Genomic DNA, 25,952 nt, shown 5'->3' with positions numbered 1-25,952 from the left:
GAGGCAGGCTGGTGTGCTGCAGTGAGGCTCTTTAGGAGAGGGCGTGGGCAAGGATGAGAGGCTGTAAAACAGGCTGAGTGCAAACCCCCTCATCTGTAGGGGCGGCAGGCCCGGCTCCTGTAATGGCCGCAGGCCAGTCTGCAAGGACGCTTGTTGGAAGAGATGGGCCTAGAAGGGCGAGCAGGGCCTAAGACGATGCTGGAGCCCCCAGAAGAGAGGGCAGGAGAGCGGGAGACCGGGCAGAGTCGACGCCATGAAGGCATCTCCCACCACTTAGACTTCCGGCTGGCCGCAGCCTAGGCATGCGCATTGCGGTCCGCCCCAGGGCGCATGCGCACGTTGCCGTGAGGGCGGGGCATAGAGCGGGCATGGCCAGGATGAGGGACGAGGGTGAACAGGGCAGGTTTCCTCTCTGCCTCCAAGGGTCCTCGCAGGTGTAAGGACATAATACATGAAAACAGCTTGACACTGAGACAGGCTGTGGGGACTGTTAGGTGTTCCTTATAAAATCAAGTGCCTACAGTAGCAAATACCATGTACCAGGTGCCTTGGGAAGCAAAGATGAAGTCGACATCGAACTAGAATCAATGATGGCGAACCTATGACACGCGTGTCATTTTTTTGGTTGATTTTTCTTTGTTAAATGTCATTTAAATATATAAAATAAATATCAAAAATATAAGTCTTTGTATTAGTATGGTTGCAAATATCAAAAAATTTCTATATGTGACACGGCACCAGAGTTAAGTTAGGGTTTTTCAAAATGCTGACAAGCGGAGCTCAAAAGGTTCGCGGTCACTAAACTAGATCCCAGGAAGCTGACAGTCTAATAGACTCCTGCGGGATTCAGAAACATGACAAGAGCTCACAGGAGGGTAAAAGGGATTCTGGCCCCTGTAATGTCATGGGATAATTGTCATAAAATGGAACAATAATGTGCTGGGACAAAGTCTGGTCCTCTGGGAACTTTTCAAATCTTGATGGAAAAAGAGAGAGAAAAGAAACCTTGAGACAGGCTTAGGTCACCTAAGTGCCTGGCTGCCCTTGCTTGCTGGAGAATAAATGATTAGACCTTTCTTCTCCCCAGTTTCTCAGGACTTAAAAGATCTGCAACTAGAGGGGGTAGTCATGGCACTGTCACACAGATAACTTCAAGGAAAAACCTTTTAGAAGTATGAAATGCAAGCGTTCAAAGGCAGATAGGTTAGTTTCACTTTGTTAAGGGGGATGGTGTGCTTGCGGTGTTGATCCTTTTTGGAAGAGATGGGCTTGGAACCCGTGCAGACGGGAGCGCTTGAGGCGTCAGTCAGTCACTGGACAGGCCAGCCACTGGCCACTCCAGAAAAACAGCTTTCGCTGAGTTGGGCTGAGCGCCAGGCTGGTCCGCCCCAAGGCGCAGGCGCATAAGCGGGCAGGGGCGAGCAGGCCACGTGGCAGGGCTTGGGGGTGGGGGTAGGGGTGGGAGTCGGGGCAGCCTGGAATCCGGAGAGCCGGGAGCAGGGGGCGGGGGCGGGGGGCGGGGGTCCGTAGGCGGGGGGGGGGGGGGGGAGGGCGGGGCAGCTCTCGCGAGGCTGAGCCCGGGCTCGCGGGGTTGTCAGCGCGCGATTGTAGCTGCCTGGCGGCGGGAGAAGTAGCGCTAGAGCCAAAGAACGTGTGTCTGCGCTCGCGTGGTCATGGAGGCGCTGGGGCTGCCGCCAGCCGCGAAGACTTCAGCCCCCAGCCGGAGCTTCCGGCTGCTGCTGCTGCCACTACTGCTGTTCCTGCTGCTGGCCCAGACTCTGCGGGGCTTGGAGGCAGAGGAGAGGCCCCGAACCCGTGAAGAGGAGTGCCACTTCTACGCGGGGGGACAAGTGTACCCGGGGGAGGCGTCCCGAGTTTCGGCCGCCGACCACTCCCTGCACCTCAGCAAAGCCAAGAGTAGGTGGTGCCCCGCCAAGGGGGGTTGACCGGTGGCTGAGGGAGGCGGGAAGTTGGGAGGACCACGGGACACGTGTGCCCTGCTTAGGCTACCTGGGAGCCTGACTTGGGCGGCGCCCCCTGTCCTGCCTCTGGTCCCTGGGCGGGCCTGGCTCTTTCATAGTGGGGCAAGGGAGGAGGGTTCCTGCTTTGAGAAAGGGATTGTTTCCACTTACCAGATTTTGTAAGTAGTGGTTACCCCAAAAGCCGCAGACAAAGGAACGGGGGTGGTCCAGGTCCTCTTGCAGGCATCGGAGGATGTTGTGCAAACTGAAACACTTCCTCAAACATTGTAAAGTGGCTGCAGCATATCGCGTCTGTTTCCAAGTACTATTCCAGGGAAGAATAGGTTAAGTTGAATAATGATTCATAGAAAGTTTGATTAAACAGAAAAGTGGCTAAACAAAATGTTCAGGAGAGCAAACATTTCACCTTTCTCTTTCCTTTTGTTTTCATCTTATAAAGACTATTAAAAGCCCTTCCCCAAAACATACATAATAAATGGGTATTCTTTGTGTCTCTTAGAAATGAAGACCTTCTTACAGGGTGTATTTTGAAGGCTCTTTGTAGGGAAAGGAAAAAAGGTTCAAAGTAATGTATTTTGGTTGATGATAAACCTCATGGCAAATTTGTGTCCTGCCAGTTTGGCTTTTGATTATTTGCATTTCTGTCCAGTGTACACAGGTAATGGCCACTTTCAGGAAGGACACGTCAGACTGAGACACTGAGAAAGTTATGGCCTGCTGCATCTAGATGTTAAGATTAGCTAAAAAGAACTGAGCAGGGATTAAAGGATAAAGACTGTCCCTTGCTTGCTTTAAGTAACCCGTTTTTCCTACAGATCAATTAGCATTCTGAAGATATGTATTGTGGTTCAAATACACCATGTTCTATGCCCATATTCAGTGAAAAAAGTATGCTTCACAGTTATGAATCCTCAGTGTTAAGTGGGATGTTACGACTTAGGATGGAGTGGGAGTAATAAATAAGAAAAACTCTTTTGCCTTCTTAAACATGTGGAGTTCTTTCCTACTGAAAGTTAACTACTTTTGGATTTTTTGTTTTTAAGAAACCAGTCTCACGCTTTTATTTTTTAAACAACATGTGTTTATTATTTCACAGGAGGCCTTAGCTGGGTTCTCTGCTCAGGGTCTTATAACACTGTAGTCAGGATGTTGGCTGGGCTGCATTCCTTTCTGGAGCTCAGCATCTCTTCCCAATTCACATGGTGGTGGGCAGAATTCAGTTCCTTGAGGTTAAGGACAGGGTCCCTGTTTTCTTCCTGGCTGTGACCTGGTGCCATGCTTAATTGCTAGGAACCAGTTTCTGTATTCACACGCGCTCTCTTTGCATGGCAGCTTATTTTGAGTCCCAGTCTTGGGCTTTTAAAATCACAGCATTTCAAAGTGTCATTAGTTTCACTTACCTGGGAAGATATTTTGAACTGTGTCAGCCAGTTAAGTGTTCAATGGCATTACATTATATTTCCCATAAGAAACAAATCCCATCCAAGTCTGCTCATAAAAGCGTAAGACAGTGGTAATAGATTTCCCTTTACCAGAGAACTTCAAATTTTAGATATTTGCTACATCTCTGTGTCATGTAGGTTTATCTAGAATTAAAGATACGAGGACTTTTATTCATAGAGTGGAATATTATAGAGCCATTAAGGTCATACTTTGAAATAATTTTTAGTGACATGAAAACTGTTAGATTTACTGTTGCTTTTTTTTAAAGGGGTTCAACATGATCCAAATTTGTGTTTAGAGAAAAGACTAGAAGTAAAGACATCAGAATGTTAACAGTAGTTAAATTAATGGGGTTATGGGAAGAGAAGGTTTAAATATCCTTTATACTGCTTTGCATTTGCCAGAATCTGTTACATGATTTATATTTGAGATTTTAATACACACAAGGGGTTTCTTTGGGAATTCCATTTATAGATCTTAGCAAAGTTAACTGCATTCTTTTTTTTGCTCCATGAATTGATGACAGTTTTTTTTTCTTTGAACTAACTTTGTAATTCTTAAATCAAGAACCCAAAATTTTCAAACTCAGAATTTTGAGAACAAAATTTATTCCTCAGATTTGGTTTTCCTCATATGCTAAAATCATTAAGGAATAACAGGTCATTATAATTCCAACCACAAATCTACTTAATATATCCTGTTAACCAATCCCATTGAGTAGCATTTTCAGTAATGTATACAAAGCATGTATAGTTCAGTATCCTTCTACTAATTCCCCTCTTGGCCTTTACCTAATCAGATCAGGATATTTATATGAGGTAGGCTGCTGACTCAAGACAAGTAATCATATGTTATATATTAACTTCACAGAGAAATTCATCTTAAGTTTACGTCTCTTTTCAGAGTGACCAAAAATGCTGGCTATTATACAAAATATAGTAAATGCTGGCTATTCTGAGCCTTACTTTCTAGGAACCATAGTCAAACTTGGAAACAAGGATTGACTTCAATATATGTAATGGTTCTGAAAGTTTAAGTGTTATCTGAATGTAACAGAAGATCAAGGTATATTATCAAAGCGCATTGGCTAGAATTACAGCATGCCCTTACAAGAGAGCAGCACCAACTATTCAATTTCCATTAGGTCACTTGAAACCTGTTCAAGGGGGTCTCTTCTCTCAAAGCCCTCTAGGAAAATAATCTCATTGTCTGGGGTTGTACACTTCTGGCCTGATGTATTTGCAAATTTCCTACTCTTTGAGTGTGGCAACAGGTCCTCCATGAGTATGTGAGAAACTGGCCAAATGTTTAAATTAGTACATATGAAAGACTGCCATTAGGGAAAGGCATATCTAATTACTTGAAATATAGGAAGTTATTCAACTTGGAGGGGCTATAGTGAAGGATCCAATAGAGTGTAGTGCAGGGATGGAATGTGGGGGGGGTGCTGTGAGCATGAATATAATTAAAAGTATCATCAATAACCTCCAACTGAAATTGAGCATTTCTTTCCATTATAAACATCAGCAATGAACCACATTAGCTTCAGCAGTACTTGCTTGTACCTGTTGTCAATAGACCCCCAGGTATTTTCATGCCATATTGTGGTTGTTGGTTGTTACAGGTATCCTGAAACATCATTTACACTCTTCACTATTTTTGGTAGTTAATTAGATCACGCTAGATCCTGCATTTTTAAAGTCTTAATAAAAGGGAACATGTATTACTACATCACCAATATGGGTCTTTTCTATTTGGATAATTTCATTTCAATATAATTGCTTTCCTTTGTAATTGTATATATTTTATATATCCAATAACACTATTCTGAGAAGTATGTAAGCTTCACCAGACTGCTAGAGAGATCCAAAGGTTTAGAAGCCTTGATTTTTAGTGATTTCCTAAAGCTCTTCTGTCATCCCATCAGTTTTCTCAGTGTTAAAAAACATCCTATATTTTTCTTTCTTAGTTTCCAAGCCAGCACCTTATTGGGAAGGAACCGCTGTGATAAATGGAGAATTTAAGGAGCTCAAGTTAACTGATTATCATGGAAAATACCTGGTTTTTTTCTTCTACCCACTTGATTTGTAAGTAATACATGTACAAAGCAGCTAGTAAGACCTCAGTTATTACCGATCATTAATCAAGGTCAGGCTCAATCCCCAGCAGGGGGTGTGTAGGAGGCAGCTGATCAATGATTCCCATCATTGATGTTCTGTCTCTCCCTCTCCCTTTTCTGAAATCAATAAAAATATATATTTTAAAAATTGTTTAAAAAGAGTTTATTTACAAATAGACTAGATTTGGCCTGTGGCTGAAAGTTTGCTGACACCTAGTCTAACCAAATGGGAAGGATTCTCATAAAAATTAGTACATTGAGACTAATACAAGTCATGAAGCTACATAATACATACCTTTTAAATTAGCTTGACTAGCTAAAATGTATAATATATTCTAATTTCCAATAGAAACCAGAAGTTGAAGTTTTAATATATAAAAAGTATAGGCTTTCTAAATTCATGTTATAAAACCAAAAAGTTAAAACATATGTAAAATATAACATTAAACCTGAATTCTGAAATTAGTCTAACATAGCAGACAAATATGCTCTGTCTCTCAAGTGTTATTTAAAACTCCATAATGAATAAGACATAGCTAATTATGCATGATGTTAGCAATGGTCTTCTGGCTAAGATCGCTTCTTACTGTTGTTTCTGTATAAAGTCAAACTGGGCCTGGTTAGATAAGGAAGAATTCTCAGGCATTTGCCACAGTCTATAACAGTGATGGCGAACCTATGACACGTGTGTCAGAGGTGACACGCGAACTCATTTTTTTGGTTGATTTTCTTTTGTTGTTAAATGGCATTTTATTTAAATTTATTTATATATTTTATAAAATAGAAATCAAAAATATAAATCTTTGTTTTACTATGGTTGCAAATATCAAAAACTTTCTATATGTGACACGGCACCAGAGTTAAGTTAGAGTTTTTCAAAATGCTGACACGCTGAGCTCAAAAGGTTCACCATCACTGGTCTATAAGCATGAAAGTCACAAACAATCCTTCAGTTTTCTGCCAGACCTTTTTCTCTGTCTTCACTAAGAAGTCGGGCAAATAAATGTGTCTCTAGATAGCATTTCTTGGGATAAGAGGAAGGAAGATAGGGACTGACCATTCCTACATTGTGGAAAATATTAAAAATATACATTATAGCCCAGGTTCCAGGGACGTAATCTAAATTAGAACTTTATGCTTGCATATGACAATCCTCCACCTGAACAACTGAAACATTTGAAAAGCCTATGTTGGGGTATGGTAGGAACTTGGCCCCTAAATCTACATTTTTCAAACTTTCTTGGCCATCACACACAATAGGAAATAAATTTTCAATTGCTGCCCAATACACTTACACACACATAAACGGTAACATTCAGTGTGTATGCACCAGTATAGCCGTGTTATACTGAAATACTGAAAAACTTCCATACCAGAGGGTAAATAGCCACTTTCTCAACCCCTTCCCCAAGTTGCTCCTCCTACCTGATCCTTTTTCAAAACCTCCAGCACTGAAGCCCATATATGTGTGTGTGTGTGTGTGTGTGTGTGTGTGTGTGTGTGTGTATACATATATATATATAAAGCCTAAGCAATCAGCCAGTAGGTATGATGTGCACCGACCACCAGGGGGCAGATGCTCAACACAGGAGCTGCCGAGTGACAGAGCGACAGCAACTTTACAGAGTGCCCTCTCACACTCCGGGACCCCTCGGGAGATGTCGGACTGCCAGTTTCAGCCTGATCCCTACAAGGCCAGGCCGAGGGACACCACCTGCCAGAGGGGTCAAACTTGCATATATGTGTATTTTGAGAATACTGAATATATTTTCTTTTTACTTTCAGCACTTTTGTGTGTCCAACTGAAATTATTGCCTTTGGTGATAGAATTGAAGAATTCAGATCCATAAACACTGAAGTGGTGGCATGCTCTGTCGATTCACAGTTTACCCATTTGGCCTGGTCAGTATCTTACACTTAACATTTGTAGGAAAAAGAATGGATTTACTTTTAAATTATGGGCAGACAACTCAACATGATAGGAATATAGTTATTTATCAGACAATTCAGAATATTTGTCTAAGAAATGCTAGTTCAAGGAAATTACATAAAAAAAATAAAATTGGGGGGAAAGTTCAATGCAAAAGATGTCCATAACAAAACCTATTGAATTGTATGATTATTTTATTTTAACAAATTTTGGGTAGCCTTAATCTGGAGGAAAAAATCCTTAAAATACCATTTCTCTGTTATACAGTTGTTTAGTATTAAGCCAAACTCAAAATAGTTTTTATAATTACTTTTCAAGAAGCAATGATTTTTAAATTAATTTTAGAAATATTTTTAATTAATTGTTTCACCGAATTAATTGCAAGGTAAAATGACAAGAGATGTCATTCTTTTCCCCTGTCTGATTGGCCAATATTTCAAATTTGAAAATTTTCATGTAGTGATTACAAAGGTGGGGAGAAACAGCACTCCCATACACACAGGTGGTTCAGCATTTCTGGAAAGTAGTTGGGCAACATGTTTCAGAATCTGAAATGTGTATGTTGATGTGTTTTTTAATCGTGTCCACAATTTTTTGCACAAAATTTTATGCATGATAAAGACTGTTCATTGTTTTTAAAACTTAACATTAAATTCATAGAGTAGTAAATTCAAAACATTCACAACTATATGTGCTTGTATATGTATATAAAACTAAAATTTTAATTGGTTCAGGAGCTACAGTTCAACTTTAATTTATATTCCCTTAAGTATTTAACTCTCTTAAGTATTTTTAAAAGCAGTTTATATTTTATTTCCCTTGAGTATCCCAAGAACATAAGCAATTCTTATAATCTAATAAATAGATATGGTACATCTTAAGTCCTTTTAAATTGTTTCATTACTATTTATAAACTGAATAAAATTTCAATGTACACATTTTAAATTGGAATCACAAAGTATATCTGTTATTCTAATATGCCAAATGCTCTTAAACATTATAAATAACTCATTATACAAATATGTACTGATTATTTCTCAATGTAAGAATATTAAAAATATGGGTTTAATTTGCTTTATCACTTCCATAGTAATTCTGTATCTCCATATGATTAAAACACAAATCCACTAAGGGAAACATCTATGTCATCCCAAATAATTTGGGATTGTTTTTCCAAGGAATTTTTTTGTATAAATTCTCAGCTGGATAGGTTTCATATCAACCAGATATTTCTACTTGGATGTCAGAACTGGGGCTGCAGACATGGGGAGCATTATTTCCCTGTTTTCTGGCTGTTATGTCAATGCCTTCCAGTTGGGGCACCAGCCCACATCCCCCAGTTTCAACTTAAAGAATACTTAAATCTCAAGACTGATGTGTCTGAGATTATAGCTTACTTCCTTCACTGCTGCAAGTAGACTGTATTTCTTTGTCTCTCAGAATATTAAAATACCCAGTTGCTTCCTGACTGTCTCTCAAGGAATTGCCTTATGATAACAATTCTAAGGTTATGACAGTGTCTATTCTTTATCCATCAATTCTTCTAGAAATTAATCAGACAAGTGTACAATGTTAAGAATACAAGGATGTTGCCAGCAGTGTTTATAAAAGCAAAAAAATGGAAGCAATTTAAATGTATGTCAGTAGAGATTAGTAAAATGTGGTATGTCTATACATTAAAAATGTGATGGATGTGTAGCTCCATATTTAGTGTTAAAAGGATATGAATATATTGTTAAGTGGGGGAAAGGGCAAGAAAATAGAATGTATATTAGCCTGTCTTTTTTAGAGAAAGAATAGGTGTGTGGGGTTTGTTCATGTGTGTGCACATGCAGAGAAAGAGTGGTTTTGATATATGCCATTTACTTAACTCTAAGAGGTAAATGTTCTGTTTGTTTCAGGATTAACACCCCTCGAAGACAAGGAGGACTTGGACCAATAAAGATTCCACTTCTTTCAGATTTGACCCATCAGATTGCAAAGGACTATGGCGTATATCTGGAAGATTCAGGCCACACTCTTAGGTACCTTTTTAGTGATTTTACATTATGACCAATCCAAATATATTTGTAACCCTCATTGAAATGGAGTTAGAAAATACAAAGTTTGATCAAGAAATGTTATTTGCTGTACTTGCAAAAATGGTATAGATACTCTTTAAAATAATTAGTGAATGTCATAGACTGTTAGAACTGAAAGATTATGTAGAGGTCTTTGACCAACCTTATCTTTATTTTACAGATAAACAGATTCATAGAGTTCCATGAACTTAGCCAGAGAAATATAATTGGTTAATGGCAGAGTGCAGACTTGAATCCAGGTCCCCAAACTCCTTGTCCATTTCTTTCTCCTCTTCTTCAAACTAACTCCAATAATGGTTTTCCTAAATACAAGTATCATAGGATTTAGCAAATCTGTGTCTTTGGAGTAGGAAAAATTAAGGAAATATTTTACCCAACAGCTCTCACTGGGTTACTTGAGCTAATAAATGCTAATAGAATTCTTTGGGTGAAAAGGGGCAATTTTAGCCGAAACCGGTTTGGCTCAGTGGATAGAGCGTCGGCCTGCGGACTGAAAGGTCCCAGGTTCGATTCCGGTCAAGGGCATGTACCTGGGTTGCAGGCACATCCCCAGTGGGAGATGTGCAGGAGGCAGCTGATCGATGTTTCTCTCTCATCGATGTTTCTAACTCTCTATCTCTCTCCGTTCCTCTCTGTAAAAAATCAATAAAATATATTTTTTAAAAAGGGGGGGGGGCAATTTTAGCTTAAACCAACTAATTTTGTTATAGTTGTGTTGTTTATTAGCTTTTCAATGCTAATAATTTCTTTTTTAAATGTTTTATGTGAAAGTGTCATTATTTTATAATCCTGTTTTTAAATAACAGCTTTTCTGAGATATATCATCCTATATAATAAAGAGCTAATACGCTAATTAGACCAAATAGCAGAATGACTATCCGGACAAAGTCGGGGCTGCGAGGGCCAGCTGGGGCTGTGAGGGCCGAGCCCCTTGCATGAATTTTGTGCATCAGGCCTCTAGCATTCTATATGACTCACCCAATATAAAGCATGCAATGCAATACTTTTAGTATATTGAGTTTTGCAGTGATCACCACAATCAATTTGAGAACATTTTCATTATTCCAAAAACAAACCTCATACCCATTTTATTTCCCCCTTTCCCTAATTTTCTAGCTCCTACTCTTGCCTGCCTTGTTTTAGTAACACACATCTTCATAGATTCTTAGTAAAAGGTCATTAGAAGGTAAAATGGTTTGAGACCTTACATGTCAGATAATGTTTTTATTCTACTCTCATGTTGATTAATAATTTGGCTGGATATAGAATTGTAGATTGAAAGGCAATTTTCCTGCAAACATTTGAAAGCATTGCCCTACTACCTTTAGCTTCTGGGGCTGTTATTGAGATGTCTGTTGCCATTTTAATTTCTGATTTTTATAAGAATGACCTGTTTCTTCTCTGTGGAAGAGACATACATGTATATTATACCAAGTATGGCAAATGCATTCATCTCAAAGTCTACCAAAGAAGCAGTACACAAAATTAAAACAGAAGACAGAAGCTAGAATTTGCTAGCAAAGGAAAGGCAGATTTGTTTTGTGTGGTGTGTGTTGGTATAATGTGTGTTACAGAAGAAAGCTCAAAATTTTAGATCAGGCTCACTTACTTCAGAACAGACTTGATTACCATTGACAACAGTTTTCAGCTGTAAAAGCTACATGAAAGAACACCCATATAAATAATAATTAAGCAAGTTGACCTGGTCCAAGAGGTGTGAGTCCTAGTTATTGCAGACATCAAGTTGCTCACTCAAAAAATGTATTGTGAGCCGAAGCCGGTTTGGCTCAGTGGATGGAGCGTCGGCCTGCAGACTGAAGGGTCCCAGGTTCGATTCCGGTCAAGGGCATGTACCTGGGTTGCGGGCACATCCCCAGTGGGAGATGTACAGGAGGCAGCTGATCGATGTTTCTCTCTCATCGATGTTTCTGACTATCTCTCTCCCTTCCTCTCTGTAAAAAATCAATAAAATATATTAAAAAAATGTATTGTGGGATAAGCAGGAATACTTTAGTAATGTTTAATATGATTATGAAACAAGATATCATGAAATAGATATGTAATTCCATATATTTCTACTAAAAATATTTCATCATGTATAATACTTGTACACAAGCAATTAGCCCCAGTACCTGAGATCTTTTTCTAATCTAAAGTATTAGGTTGAAATTCATATTGACTTAAATAGACAATAAATCCTTTGAAAGTTTTTTTTTCTTTTTTTTTTTTATTGCTTAAAGTATTACAAAGGGTATTACATATGTGTCTTTTTTTTTCCCCGCCCTTGACTATCCCCTGGCCTCCCCCACCCCCCAGCGTCCCATGTCCATTGGTTATGCATATATGCATGCATACAAGTCCTTCGGTTGATCTCTTATACCCCTCCCTCCTGCCCCCCAACTTTCCCCGGCCTTCCCGCTGCAGTTTGACAATCTGTTTGAGGCAGCTCTGCCTCTGTATATTACTGTTCAAAAGTTTATAATGGTCTCTATTATCCATGAATGAGTGAGATCATGTGGTATTTTTCCTTCATTGACTGGCTTATTTCACTTAGCATAATGCTCTCCAGTTCCATCCATGCCGTTGCAAATGGTAGGAGTTCCTTCTTTTTTACAGCAGCATAGTATTCCATCGTGTAGATGTACCACAGTTTTCTAATCCATTCATCTACTGATGGGCACTTAGGCTGTTTCCAGATCTTAGGTATGGTGAATAGTGCTGCTATGAACATATGGGTGCATATATCCTTTCTGATTGGTGTTTCTGGTTTCCTGGGATATATTCCTAGAAGTGGGATCACAGGGTCAAATGGGAGTTCCATTTGTAGTTTTTTGAGGAAACTCCATACTGTCTTCCATAGTGGCTGCACCAGTCTGCATTCTCAACAGCAGTGCACAAGTGTTCCTTTTTCTCCACATCCTCTCCAGCACTTGTCGTTTGTTGATTTGTTGATGATAGCCAGTCTGACAGGTGTGAAATGGTACCTCATTGTTGTTTTGATTTGCATCTCTCGGATGACTAGTGACTTTGAGCATGTTTTCATATGTCTCTTGGCTTTCTGAATGTCCTCTTTTGAAAGGTGTCTATTTAGGTCCTTTGCCCATTTTTTTTTTCTGTTTTATATATATTTTTTTAATTAAATCTTTATTGTTTAGATTATTACATTTGTTCCTTTTTTTCCCCCCCATAACTCCCCTCCTCCCAGTTCCCGCCCCACCCTCCGCCCTCACTCCCCACCCACTGTCCTCATCCATAGGTGCACGATTTTTGTCCAGTCTCTTCCCACATCTCCCACACCCCTTTCCCCCCCAAGAATAGTCAGTCCATTCCCTTTCTATGTCCCTGATTCTATTATAATCAACAGTTCATTCTGTTCATCAGATTATTTATTCACTTGATTCTTAGATTCACTTGTTGATAGATGCATATTTGTTGTTCATAATTTGTATCTTTACCTTTTTCTTCCTCTTCCTCTTCTTAAAGGATACCTTTCAGCATTTCATATAATCCTGGTTTGGTGGTGATGAACTCCTTTAGCTTTTCCTTATCTGTGAAGCTCTTTATCTGACCTTCAATTCTGAATGATAGCTTTGCTGGATAAAGTAATCTTGGTTGTAGGTTCTTGGTATTCATCACTTTGAATATTTCTTGCCACTCCCTTCTGGCCTGCAAAGTTTCTGTTGAGAAATCAGCTGACAGTCGTATGGGTATTCCCTTGTAGGTAACTGAGTTTCTTTCTCTTGCTGTTTTTAAGATTCTCTCTTTATCTTTTGCTCTTGGCATTTTAATGATGATGTGTCTTGGTGTGGTCCTCTTTGGATTCCTTTTGTTTGGGGTTCTCCGTGCTTCTTGGACCTGCAAGTCCATTTCTTTCACCAGGTGGGGGAAGTTTTCTGTCATTATTTCTTCAAATAGGTTTTCAATATCTTGCTCTCTCTCATCTTCTGGCACCCCTATAATTCTGATGTTGGTACACTTGAAGCTGTCCCAGAGGCTCCTTACACTATCCTCGCATTTTTGGATTCTTTTTTCATTTTGCTTTTCCGGTTGGATGTTTTTTGCTTCCTCGCATTTCAAATCATTGACTTGATTCTTGCGCTCCTCTGGTCTGCTGTCGCTTTGCCCATTTTTTGATTGGATTGTTTATCTTCCTTTTGTTAAGTTGTTTGAGTTCCCTATAAATTTTGGAGATTAGGCCCTTATCAGATATGACATTGGCAAATATGTTTTCCCACACAGTGGGTTTTCTTGTTGTTTTGTTGATGGTTTCTTTTGCTGTGTAGAAGCTTTTTATTTTGATGTAGTCCCATTTGTTCATTTTCTCTTTAGTTTCAAGTGCCCTAGGAGCTGTATCAGTGAAGAAATTGCTTTGGCATATGTCTGAGATTTTGTTGCCTTTGGATTCTTCTAGAATTTTTATGGTTTCCTGTCGTACATTTAAGTCGTTTATCCATTTTGAGTTTATTTTTGTGTATGGTGTAAGTTGGTGGTCTAGTTTCATTTTCTTGCATGTATCTGTCCAATTTTCCCAACACCATTTATTGAAGAGACTATCCTGGCTCCATTGTATGTTCTTGCCTCCTTTGTCAAATATTAACTGAGCATATTGGTTCGGGCCAATTTCTGGGCTCTCTATTCTATTCCATTGATCTATATGTCTGTTCTTGTGTCAGTACCAGGCAGTTTTGAGAACAGTGGCTTTGTAATACAGCTTGATATCTGGTATTGAGATCAATCCTTTGAAAATTTTTGTCTCTAGTCTACTTTAACTCTTATAATGCCATCACTATCTCAGTAACAGGTCTTTTTTTTAAATATATTTGATTTTTTACAGAGAGGAAGGGAAAGGGATAGAGAGTTAGAAACATCGATGAGAGAGATTCATCGACCAGCTGCCTGCTGCACACTCCCCACTGGGGGGTTGTGCCCACAACCAAATTACATGCCCTTGACCGGAATCGAACCTGGGACCCTTCAGTCAGCAGGCCGACGCTCTATCCACTGAGCCAAACCGGTTAGAGCAGTAACAGGTCTTTTTAATCAAACTACTTCATTACTCCCCAGGCCATAGAAATGAATCACACAGATATTTAGAGGGAAAGGTGACTTCACTTATATTGGTGACCTTGTCTTTTACCACCATTAAAAGGAAATAAAGAGACATTCCAAACAGCCAGTGAAGAGAAAGATGAATCACTCCTTCACTTAAAGGAAGGCTCTGCTGTGTAGTTTCATTATTTCATTTACAGTACAGTAAAATCCCAAACCTAGTGCACGTGAAGATTAAGCTGTAAATACTACAGGACATTTCAAGACAAAAACAAAATTTTAAAGCTAATGGGAGGGGGTGGGGAGAGGTAAAAGAAGGTAAAGGAGAAATGTATACCTGAAACCTATATAATTTCATTAACCAATGTCACCCCAATAAATTTTATTTTTTTAAAAAATTTAAAGCTACCATTTAACAATTATAATCCCAAATTATATAGTAGGTGTGTGTGTGTGTGTGTGTGTGTGTACCAGTCAAGTAGGTAGTGTGTTGGTTCTGTATAACAATCCTGTGTGGATGCTACAGGGATTCGCATTAACAAATATTTGTCTTAACTGAGATGAAATGGCCTCACCCCTACCACTCTTGTGTTTTATAGAGGTCTCTTCATTATTGATGACAAAGGGATCCTAAGACAGATTACTCTCAATGACCTTCCTGTGGGCAGATCAGTGGATGAGACCCTGCGTTTGGTTCAAGCATTCCAATACACTGATAAACATGGAGAAGGTACTCTTTCCTTCTAAACATCATAGCCTTTGGATTTTTTAGTTTGAGAAGAGGTAGCAGTAAATTGGATGGTTCCAAAGTCATCTGATTGTTTTCAAATTATTAGCTAATCTTTTTAGTAAATCAAATTATTAAAGTGCTTTTAATGAAATATCACTAATATATTCTACTTACTGAATTAAAAGATCCAAAAGTATTCATTATTTGCATAGTCCTTTTGGATAAGCACAAAGAGAAAAGTTTCTGCTGCTATAATATTTCAAATTGTTTCTATAAACTTAAAATGTACCATCCTGGCAATATTTAGTAATGTAGGTTTCATTTGCATCTGTACATTATTTGATTTAGATTTTTTCCTCAAGGTAATTCAGTGATCAGCAAGGTTATTCAGGATCACACTAGTATTCTATTGGTTCATCCTTTCACTACAAGTTTTTGCGGTAGCTAAATGGAAAAGGTTAGATTTTCCTAAAATAGAACGTATGTTTTATATTCCTTTCAAATGTGTAACTCAATGCCTGGGTCAAGGTATATTCCAAATAAAATCCTACTTTCTGAATAATTTTAAAGTCTCTTTTGATAAACAGCAAACCATGGCATCAGTACAAAATACTACAGGAAACAGCAAATCAGCTTATTTTAAGTTTATGTAAATTCAGAGAAATTTTTGCCATGCCCAGACCTTTCAGTTCACCACATCCCCAAAGTTTCCAACTTTCTTAGAGGAACACTCAATTTGGTTTTTTATACTGTAAATGCAAGTAAACATAATTGACAAAAATGAAAATAGATTAGCTACCTACTGCTAAGCTCTGTGACCAAACTTCCTTGGTGCAAGCAAGCAAGCTAACAGAGCCAGGTGTTCAGTGGCCTAGAAATGTTCTCATTAATGCAGGCTCCATTTTTAATTTCATTTGGGAAAAGAAGAGCCAAGAGTTGCTGAAGAGAATTGAACTCTGTTTTTAAACTGTCTTTTGCCAATTTTTGTTCCTTTCAGTCTGCCCTGCTGGCTGGAAACCTGGTAGTGAAACAGTAAGTCAAATTGATTTTTCTGTTAAGGGGATGTCTGGGGCCAAACAAAAATGCCAACCTTAAGATCATCTGTAACAGCACTGTCTTGATTTTGTAAATGACTTAAGCATTGCTCGGCAAAAATCAGAAGAGTACAGGCATTCTTTGAACTGTAAGGAGAGTAGCTGACACTGGAGAAAGCAGAAGATAGGACTTCATGCTGTGAATTTTAAAGCCAAATATCCAACGGAATATGCCATTAAAATCAACAACAAAAGGGAGCAGCGGAGATTTGGTAGAATAAATTCAGAGGGCTGAGAGAGCATTTATGGAATTCCTTCCTATATTGTGAGCAAAGAAAACAGTCACAAGCAAAGCTTTTCTATATATAGTAAAAAGCTTTTGAAAAAATATCAGGCTTAACTAACAATGAAGCTAATGATTTTCTCATCATTTGAAGGAAGAAAAGATTAAAACAAGTACATTCAGAGGGAGGCTGTATAGTTTATAGACAGTCCCTGAAGTAGACTCTGGCCAAAATACAATTTGGAAACTTGCTTGAACCTTTTTTAAAAATATGTTTTAATTAATCTTGAGAGAGAGAGGAAGGAAGAGGAATAGAGAGATAGAAACATCGAAGAGAGAGGAACATCATCGATCAGCTGCCTCCTGCACAGCCCCTGCTGGGGATTGAGCCCACAACCCAGGCTTGTGCCCCGACTGGGAATCGAACCAGCAAACTCTTGGTTCCTGGGTTGATGCTCAACCGCTGAACCACACCAGCCAGGCTTGAACCCTTTTTAATGAACGTGTTATCTTCTAAAAATCAAAGAGCTTTACATAAACTCCAGTTGGGAAAAATACCTAGAGAATTAGAGGAAGAAATAATTATCTTAGGATAAAAGAAAAATACAGACTCCTAAGACTTTCTTCCTTAGCACACAACAACAACAAAACAGTACTATTGGCTGTACACAATGAGAGGTAGAAATTCACTCTGTAACCTCACTCAGATTAGTTAAAATAGCATTTCATTGACTTAAATTAGTTTTGATGAGTGTGCAAAGCAGCTTTGCCCTTGTGGGTCAAAGTTAATGCTACAATACAGTATTCACCTCTACACAGATCTGATGAATTTGAAGTTAAGCATGAGACTTAGAGCAGCACTAGGTACTTTAAATTATAAATCAGTCATTGGGTTAATTTAGTTATTGATTGTGAGGCTCACAGATAGAAATATGAATCAGAAGCTACAGGTATCACCTAAGAAGGCTTAAAAAGCATCAAGCTCTGGGCACTTCCCCCTGGAGCTATAGCAGAATCAACAGTGACTGATGCATAACATCACCTTGTATTGCAGGCATGTGCTGAGAGCGCAGGATGAAATAAAGATTAAATATGAAACTAGTATAAGAAATACAGCTGTGGGGGGGAGAGACAGAAAGAAGGTAGAAGAGGAGAATATAGGGTCAGAAAAGGTTTTGTGCTGAAGTTTAAGATAGATGAATTTTTCATCTCCATATCCCTCAGTTTTCCCCTGTATATTGCACAGACCTCCTGATTTATCAGTATCTCTCCTCTCCAATGCATGTCATTCTCCAGACCAGAACCTTTTAGCGGCCCACCATCACTCACAGGACAAAGTCCAGATACTCAGGGCACAGCCTTCAAGCCTTTGCATTCAGTTCCCACCAATCTTTCCCAGGTTATCTTCCCTGTGATTTATGCACAAATGCTGTGCTCCCACCTAATCATGACTCATCTTTCCTCCAATTAAGCCCTGTTTTTTCACACTTTTGTGACTTTGTTCAGGTCTTTCTTTCCAGAGCCTGAAATACCTGTCCCCTTCTCTAAATTCTACTCCTCTTTCAAGACCAAATTAAATGTCACCTCCACTCGGAGACCATCCCTGATGCCATCTCAGCCCCCACTGAATCACACAGCCTGTGTCATACACAGTCGTACTGTGCATTGCATCAAAACAGCCACATACACAGACATCCTTCCCACGTGCTTGTATGAGCCTCAGAGGTGGTGCCCATGGTAGTTTTCCTATATCCCCATTGCCAGCACACCATTGGCACTAAGTAGTTATTCCATGAGTACCTAAAAATTGAATTTAAATGCAGAGGGGTTATAAAGTGACAAAAACAGAATGCTCCTTGAAGTGATGCCTGCAAAACTAGGTAATGTTTATTTTATGCTAAAGAAAAATTATGAAGAAGACACATATAGGACTATCATAAGCTGATTACAACAGGTTTTTTTTATATGTAGGGATAGATGCACTTTACCTATAACTATCAAGTAAACAGGTCTAGTAGGGAGCTTTTTTGTTTGTTTGTTTGTTTGGAGTATTTTTCCATTCACTAAATAGTTATTGAAGTTAATGCTCCATGGTTGTATTTGAATATTTTTTTTACCTTTGCAGTTTGAGGTTAAAGGTTGCATTTTGGACCTCCAAAAAATCCACTTTGAACACACTGCCCCCTTTTCAGGTTGTTGGCACCCCAACACTTCACCAGCAGAGAATTTTAGAAATACATTAACATCTGTAGCCATGCTCTCTTAATGTGTTTGGTTTAATTAGATCAAACCAGAAGATGCCATGAAAGCCTGGTGGCCGAGAGAAGAGCTGTAAGTAAATTCGGGGGTGCTTGAGTACAGATGTTAATTTATTGACAAATGATTTTCCTTTTGGCATAGCTGAGATTAGTAGGTTGGACAAATCCAGTGTTTCCTATATACATCTGATATAATTTAATACACAAACACAGTCTTATCTTCTTTAGTCAAGAGATGGGCAACTATTATCAGACAACTAATGATGAATGATCTGCTTTTTTCTTTCAATAGATAATCCCAGATCCAGCTGGAAAACTGAAGTATTTCGACAAACTGAACTGAAAATACTTCCTCAGGCCACGATGCTTGAACGCCTTCAATAAAAGGCGCCATGTTGTTACCACATTGTGTTATTGTAGTTACTTCTTGGAGAATATAAAACATCCATGTCAGGGTCCAAAGATATTTACTGTTGCAGTCAGACACTGATGCCAAAAGATAGGCAGTTATTCTCTCTTTCCGAACTAAGAAATGTCCAATTGAATGAAACTAGTAACAACAGTAACTTCCATTTGTGTGGTACAGCTATCTGCCAGGCATTTTGTTAGGCAGGTTAGGTGCACTATTTCATTTATTCCTCACGGCAACTCTTGAGTTCTTTATTCTACAGATGAAGAAATTGAAGCTCAGATCAACTATTTACTCAAAGTCACACAGCTAGATAGAAAGGTAGAAGCAGACTTTGAACCCCAGACGGGCTCCTTCCAGTTTGTGGCTCTTACCACTCCACCGTGGCTCACCTCTCTGTACCTTTGAGGGTGACAACAAAGGACAGGTTTTGAGCACAGTCATCTTCCACGCTTTTTGGTAAGGGACAGCTGAACCCAGAGCTCACTGCTCTGTACAGCATAAAACTATGTGGACACACACACCCCTTCTCTAAATTCATGTTTTCAACTTATACCAAATATATAAGTAGCAATTTACATGTTTAAATTTAGTTTAACAAAATTTGAATCAGTAAGCATATGTAGCTAGTTCTTTATATGTAACGCTGAACCCCAATGCTATGTCATCACCCCTTTTGCCACCCCAATATGGCAATGTCTTTCATAAGTACCTATAGGTGTGCCATGTAAGTATGTTCTAAATGCTAGCTTACAGTTGAAATTTTAGAAGCCAACCTATTAATAAAGTTGAAAAGTGCTAGTACTTTGCTGTTTAAACAGGGTTGTAATAATCTTGTCACTACTTCCAATACAATTGGAATCCTATTCTCAGATTTCCTCTTTCCAATCTGAAGAGTACAGATTTTTTACTCATGGAATAAGCCTGTCTCTTGGAGCTTTTCTAACATGTTCATTTCAGGTATGTTTATAGGGAGGACAGCTATTTTTATATCAATTCCAAAAAGCCAGTCATTACTGTTTCATTCAACACACAGCAGCCAGTGATCGCCTACTCTACACACTTGGTATATATCAGTAACCAAAGATAGTTTTCTGCCCTAAAGGAGCTTAGTATTTGATTACTGAAGCAGGTGTTGATAGTGTAGTAATTTCTGGAGACCAACAAATGAGTGAAAATACATCCTGACTCACCACTTTCATATTAATTGGGTAATGTAAGTAGCCATGAATAAAAAAGCATTAAATGCACTCCTTTTCAGTGCCTTTTATCAACTATCCCTTCAGACAACTGACTTCTGAGTGCTCACACGTCCAAAATTACATCCTCAAGGTGATCTCATGTGGCCATTTACAGAAGATGAAAAGAAGAGCACCCAGAAAGGATAGTCCCCCTGGAGAGGATGGGCCCTGGGCTTGACAGGGTCACAGCTATAGGAGACCTAGTCCCAGAACATGCTGACCTACACAAGCTAGAGAAGTGCTACTCACTCAGGGACAATTTGCCCCCAGGGGACATGGTAATGTCGAGATGGTTTTGGTTGTCACATCTGTGGGGGTGCTGCCAAACATTCTACAATGGACAGGACAACCCCACAACAAAGACTTACCCAGTCCAAGATGTCAATAGTGGTAAGGTTGACAAATCCCTAGAGACAGCTGCCAACAGATTAAGGTAAGGAGACCAGTACAGTTTAGTAGCTGCCTCTGCAGCAGGACAGACCATGCCATGACATTTGGAGCTTATCCAAAATAATAGTTCGAGTTACTTGGAGGTTCTATGAAATCACTAGGCAATCTCTTCAGTGCACACACATATATATATACACACATATATATCATCTATAATTCCATGCTTCTCCCTCCAAGTTCTGATCTTCTGTTGCATATTTCCCAGTTAAGTCTTGCCAGTATGCCAGGCTTTACAGTGATTGTAGCAGACTGTTCTTCCAGGGATTTCTGAATCCCCAGAATCTCATGCAAGAAATCAGTCCCCACTCCCATCATTTCTTTTCTGTCCATAGTCACATCTAATCCTACATCCTAAACTTGCCATCTGTCAGTAGACTTCCTGGCTGTATATTTTGTTCTCAAATATATTAACCACTATTTCACTAGGTAATGATGCTCTGTACTCTAACCACCCCCCATCTGATATCACAGAATGCATCATTGTATTTCATTACCCATGAACTTTCTGATGCTATGTCACTGAAATATTTTTGAATAGATTTATCCTCCTATATAATAAAAGGGTAATATGCAAATCAACCAAACTGTGGAATGACTGGTCGCTATGACATGCACTGACCACCAGGGGGCAGGCGCTCAATGCAGGAGCTGCCCCTGGTGGTCAGTGTGCTCCCACGGGGAGCACCACTCAGCCAGAAGCCCAGAAGCTGGACCCATGGCTGGTGAGCACAGTGGCAGTGGCAGGAGCCTCTCCCACCTCCACAGCAGTGCCAAGGCTATCCTACTGATGACTTGGGCCCACTTGGACATCCCCTGAGGGCTCGCAGAGAGTAAGAGGGCACAGGCCGGGCTGAGGGACGCCCCCCCCCCCCCGTGCACGAATCTCATGCACCAGGCCTCTAGTTAATATATGAATGAAATAAAACATGTATCTCAGGTAAACAGCTCCATAAAGGTCTCCATGTCAGGGGAGATAGATATATATGCTTGTGTGTGTATAGATATATAATACACACATATATATACACACATGCTTCCATAAACTCATTAAAAATTTTACCTAGCTTTTAATAGGAAGGAAAATATTTAACACTAGAGGCCCGATGCACAAAATTGTGCAAGGACCTTGGCCCCCACCACTGGCAGCAGCGGCCTCTGCCTCAGCCCCCACTCACTGCAGCTTTGTCCGGAAGGAAGGACGTCAGAAGGATGTCTGGTCTAATTAGCATATTATGCTTTTATTATTGTAGATGGTATTTAGTCTTAGACAGCAAAGCAACTTTTACATAATAACACAATTTTGGCATAATGTACACTTATGTAAAATCCTGAAAATATAAAGGTCCACCTTCTTGAGGCTTAACCTGACAATTTTTAAATTAAAAAATTCAAAAGCCAAATCAAACACCCAAATTCACTTAAATCATTCATTTGTTCATACACAAAATATTTATTACTTACACATGTACAAGGCACTTTGCTAGTCAATGCAGATATAAAGATATGACATCTCTTCCCACAAGAAGCCCACAGTCTCCCAAATGAAAGCATGCAGAAAGAGCAAGACGGTGTAATAAATGCTAAAAGACTGTCACCTGTGGTAGCTCCAAAGTGAGCATAGCAACTAAAAGGAAAAACTGAGATGAGGGAAGGTATCACAGAGGAGGGGATTGTAAACCCATTTCCCATTGCTTCACTGAAAACTGTCACCTATGAGTGCACTGTCCTTATATGAAAAGACTGTACCTGTGGCCCAACTTCAAGAGACAAAGCACTGACTGGATATCCTCTCATGATAATCTGCTGGGAAATGGCACATACTTTTAGAGCTCACTGGCTACAGTCAGCAGAGAGGGTGTGGCCAAGGTGAGATGAAAGGTAAGAATTGAATCTGCAGCCCTACCAGCATGGCTCAGTGGTTGAGTGTCAACCTATGTACCAGGAGGTCACGGTTCGATTCCTGGTCAGGGCACATGCCCGGGTTGTGGGCTTGATCCCCAGTGTGGGGTGTGCAATGGGCAGCCGATCAATGATTTTCTCATTGATGTTTCTCTCTCTCTCTCCCTCTCCCTACCTCTCTGAAATCAATAAAAACATATTTTAAAAAAAATTAAATCTGCAGGTGTGGTTTTTTAACTTTAAATTCTGGTCATTTGTACAGCTCAGAAACAGGATTTACAAGTTTTTGATTAAAGGGGGTACACTGCATTGTAACCCAAAGGCCACGAGATGGCGCTCCGCGCACTGAAATCCCTCAGCCATCAGCCAGGTACTAAGCCCCGCTTTCAGGCTACAACTAATTAGCAACAACTAATGCGAACATTTTTATGTGGTTTTTTAACCAATATAATTTAGAAAAAAAATCAGACCAATTCAAAACTAAGTACAACTCAAGTAGGCATCTTAATTTGTACTGAGTATACTCCCATTAATGACCCTGACCCAGTTAAAAGTACATTTTACATTGTGACCTAGTATACAGATGCATGCGTGTGCAACATGCATGTTCACAATGAGTTTCACACACCATTATCATGCATGATGCATTCTGAGCTTTTATTTTTCTAATGTTGGTTACAACCCACTAAATTTCATAGCCCAAGATATATATATTCAGGATAAAATAAATGCCTACTATATCAATACATGGTCATCTGTAATTTTCATTTTAGTTCCATTATATTGTTTTCGCCATGTTACCCATATTATTCCCTCTATTAGAGCACAATTTCTGTGAAACAAAAATCACAATATCCCACCCGGCTGGTGTGCTCAGTGGTTGAGTGTCAATTGATGAACAGGAAGTCAAGTCATAGTTGGATTCCCAGTCAGGGCACATGCCTGGCTTGTGGGCTTGATCACCAGCAGGGGGTGTGCAGGAGGCAGCTGATCAATGATTCTTTCTCATCATTGAGCTTCTATTCCTCTCTCCCTCTCCCTTCCTCTCTTCTGAAATCATTTTTTTAATTTAAATAAAAATATTCCTACCCTGCCCTGACCGGTTTGGCTCAGTGGATAGAGCGTCCATCTGCGGACTGAGGGGTTCCAGGTTCGATTCCAGTCAAGGGCATGTACCTTGGTTGCGGGCACATCCCCAGTGGTAGGTGTGCAGGAGGCAGCTGATCGATGTTTCTCTCTCATCGATGTTTCTAACTCTCTATCCCTCTCCCTTCCTCTCTGTAAAAATATCAATAAAATATATTTTTAAAAAAATATTCTTACCCTGTCTTTGGTTACTATAATCCTTTCTCTGGGGTATTAATTTCTCAGTGCCTCTGGATTACTAAATGGTTTTCAGAATGGCCTCTTTTCTTCTGAGGCTCTTTTTCTTTTTAGCATACAAATCTTAAATAGGATTTGATTTTTAAGATGCTATTTAATGAAATATTCATTAAAATATTTCACTAACGGAACAGCTGAATCAAGTGAAGGAATATAGGTCTAAATCAGAAGACTGTGGGATAAGAAAAATGCCCCTACTTTTATGGAGGAAGACTCAGACCTGAAGCAATGAATCCCCCCACCCTACCCCTTGAACTAGAGGCCTTCAGACATAGACCAATCTCACAGGCGTGAACATTCAGGCCATCATGCTTCTCCCACATCACACTGCCTGCCAGAAACACACCCAACTGAACCCAAGCACCCCTAAATCCACCTCAGGTTGAGTCCCTTAGATCAAAATAATCTTATGATACAATAGTTTCATGAAATATCATAATTCTAAATATCATAATGTAATTTATTAAAGACCCTTAAGTCCATTTTAAACTTACCAACTCCTTTTTTCTTTAAATTCCTCTTTCCTGTTACCTGTTTTATAGTAATTCATTATTTGTTGCCAAGCGAGGGGGAGAAGACATTCACAAGTCAATTTAAAGAGTCAATCACAAATGTAGCAAAAGTTTTATTCTAAGAGGTTTTTTTATGCTAAAAATATTTCAGCCAACCTCATCTATTTTGGTTGAGATTCTATCATGTTCTGACATTATATATATATATATACTTTTCATACCATATACATAAAATCATTAGTTAACTTATCATATCAGCTGAGAAAATATGTATAAAATGTGGCAAAGGGCCAAGATTCTAGATCTAGTCTGTGTCTACCGCACCTATAAAGGTATAGGGTAGGCCTTGGGAGATTATGTTCCCCTCTCTAAGCCTCACTTTCCTCATCTGCAAAATGGGGGTAATAATAGTACTTACCTCAAAGGGCGATTGTAAGAATTAAATGAGAAAGTTCATTTTTAAATTTTATTTATTGATTTGAGAGAGAAACATCAATTTGTTGTCCCACTTATTTATGCATTCATTGTTGATTCTTGTATGTGCCTTGACAAGGGATCAAACCCATAACCTTGGCTTATTGGGACAATGCTCTAACCAACTGAGCTACCCAGGCAAGTCATGAAAGTACATTTTAATGTCATCAACACAGTGCCTGACACATAGAAAGAATCCAGTATGCTTTAGCTATACATAAAAATTCTTATTTTGTAATGATTACATCTTATAACTGATTTTTTGCCACACTTCACTAACATACAAGTTGCCATGGGATTCTAGAACCAAATAAAGAATCCCTAAGTTTTCATGTTAAAGCACTAAGCATTGATTTTGAACTTCAGGCTCTTGCCCAGAAACAGAAATGGGTATTCTATGTACCAAAACAGACGCAAATCTTATAAACTAACCTTCACCTTCCTCCTGATGCACTTCCTTTCACCTCCCTCTTCTCATCTGTAAAGGATTAAATGCTATAAGATTATTATTCAGCCAAAACCGGTTTGGCTCAGTGGATAGAGCGTCGGCCTGCGGACTGAAGGGTCCCGGGTTCGATTCCGGTCAAGGGCATGTACCTGGGTTGCGGGCACATCCCCAGTGGGAGATGTGCAGGAGGCAGCTGATCGATGTTTCTCTCTCATTGATGTTTCTAA

General features: G+C 39.4%; 1 protein-coding gene and 1 long non-coding RNA gene across 3 annotated transcripts; one reads left to right on the top strand and one right to left on the bottom strand.

Moving 5' to 3' along the window:
* On the bottom strand, positions 1-25,791 carry LOC132224422 (uncharacterized). The gene is made up of 3 exons (XR_009450678.1): positions 25,710-25,791; positions 2,133-2,286; positions 1-168 (listed from the first exon to the last, which is right to left on the bottom strand). It is a non-coding gene; the product is annotated as an uncharacterized LOC132224422 (long non-coding RNA).
* Positions 1,543-19,315, top strand: PRDX4 (peroxiredoxin 4). 2 transcript variants are annotated; one of them, XM_059679619.1, is made up of 8 exons: positions 1,543-1,917; positions 5,395-5,512; positions 7,330-7,446; positions 9,376-9,498; positions 15,204-15,334; positions 16,332-16,366; positions 18,936-18,982; positions 19,202-19,315. In XM_059679619.1, exons 1-8 carry the CDS (start codon positions 1,674-1,676, stop codon positions 19,203-19,205), a joined length of 819 nt encoding a protein of 272 aa, XP_059535602.1. In that variant the 5' UTR covers positions 1,543-1,673; the 3' UTR covers positions 19,206-19,315. The 2 variants fall into 2 exon arrangements, with proteins under 2 accessions (XP_059535602.1, XP_059535601.1); XM_059679618.1 differs by lacking the exon at positions 18,936-18,982.
* Positions 25,792-25,952: the final 161 nt, after the last annotated feature.

This window comes from Myotis daubentonii, chromosome X (assembly GCF_963259705.1).
Source record: "Myotis daubentonii chromosome X, mMyoDau2.1, whole genome shotgun sequence".
Classification (NCBI taxonomy): domain Eukaryota; kingdom Metazoa; phylum Chordata; class Mammalia; order Chiroptera; family Vespertilionidae; genus Myotis; species Myotis daubentonii.
The sequence above is the reverse complement of the archived record's forward strand: the minus strand, read 5'-3'. Positions and strand labels throughout refer to the sequence as shown.

Coding starts and splice junctions, on each gene's coding strand:
- PRDX4 (XM_059679618.1), top strand. CDS start 1,674: ATGGAGGCGCTGGGGCTGCCGCCAGCCGCGAAGACTTCAGCCCCCAGC. Junction 5,513..7,329: donor TTCTTCTACCCACTTGATTT/GTAAGTAATACA, acceptor TTTTACTTTCAG/CACTTTTGTGTGTCCAACTG. Junction 7,447..9,375: donor CAGTTTACCCATTTGGCCTG/GTCAGTATCTTA, acceptor TGTTTGTTTCAG/GATTAACACCCCTCGAAGAC.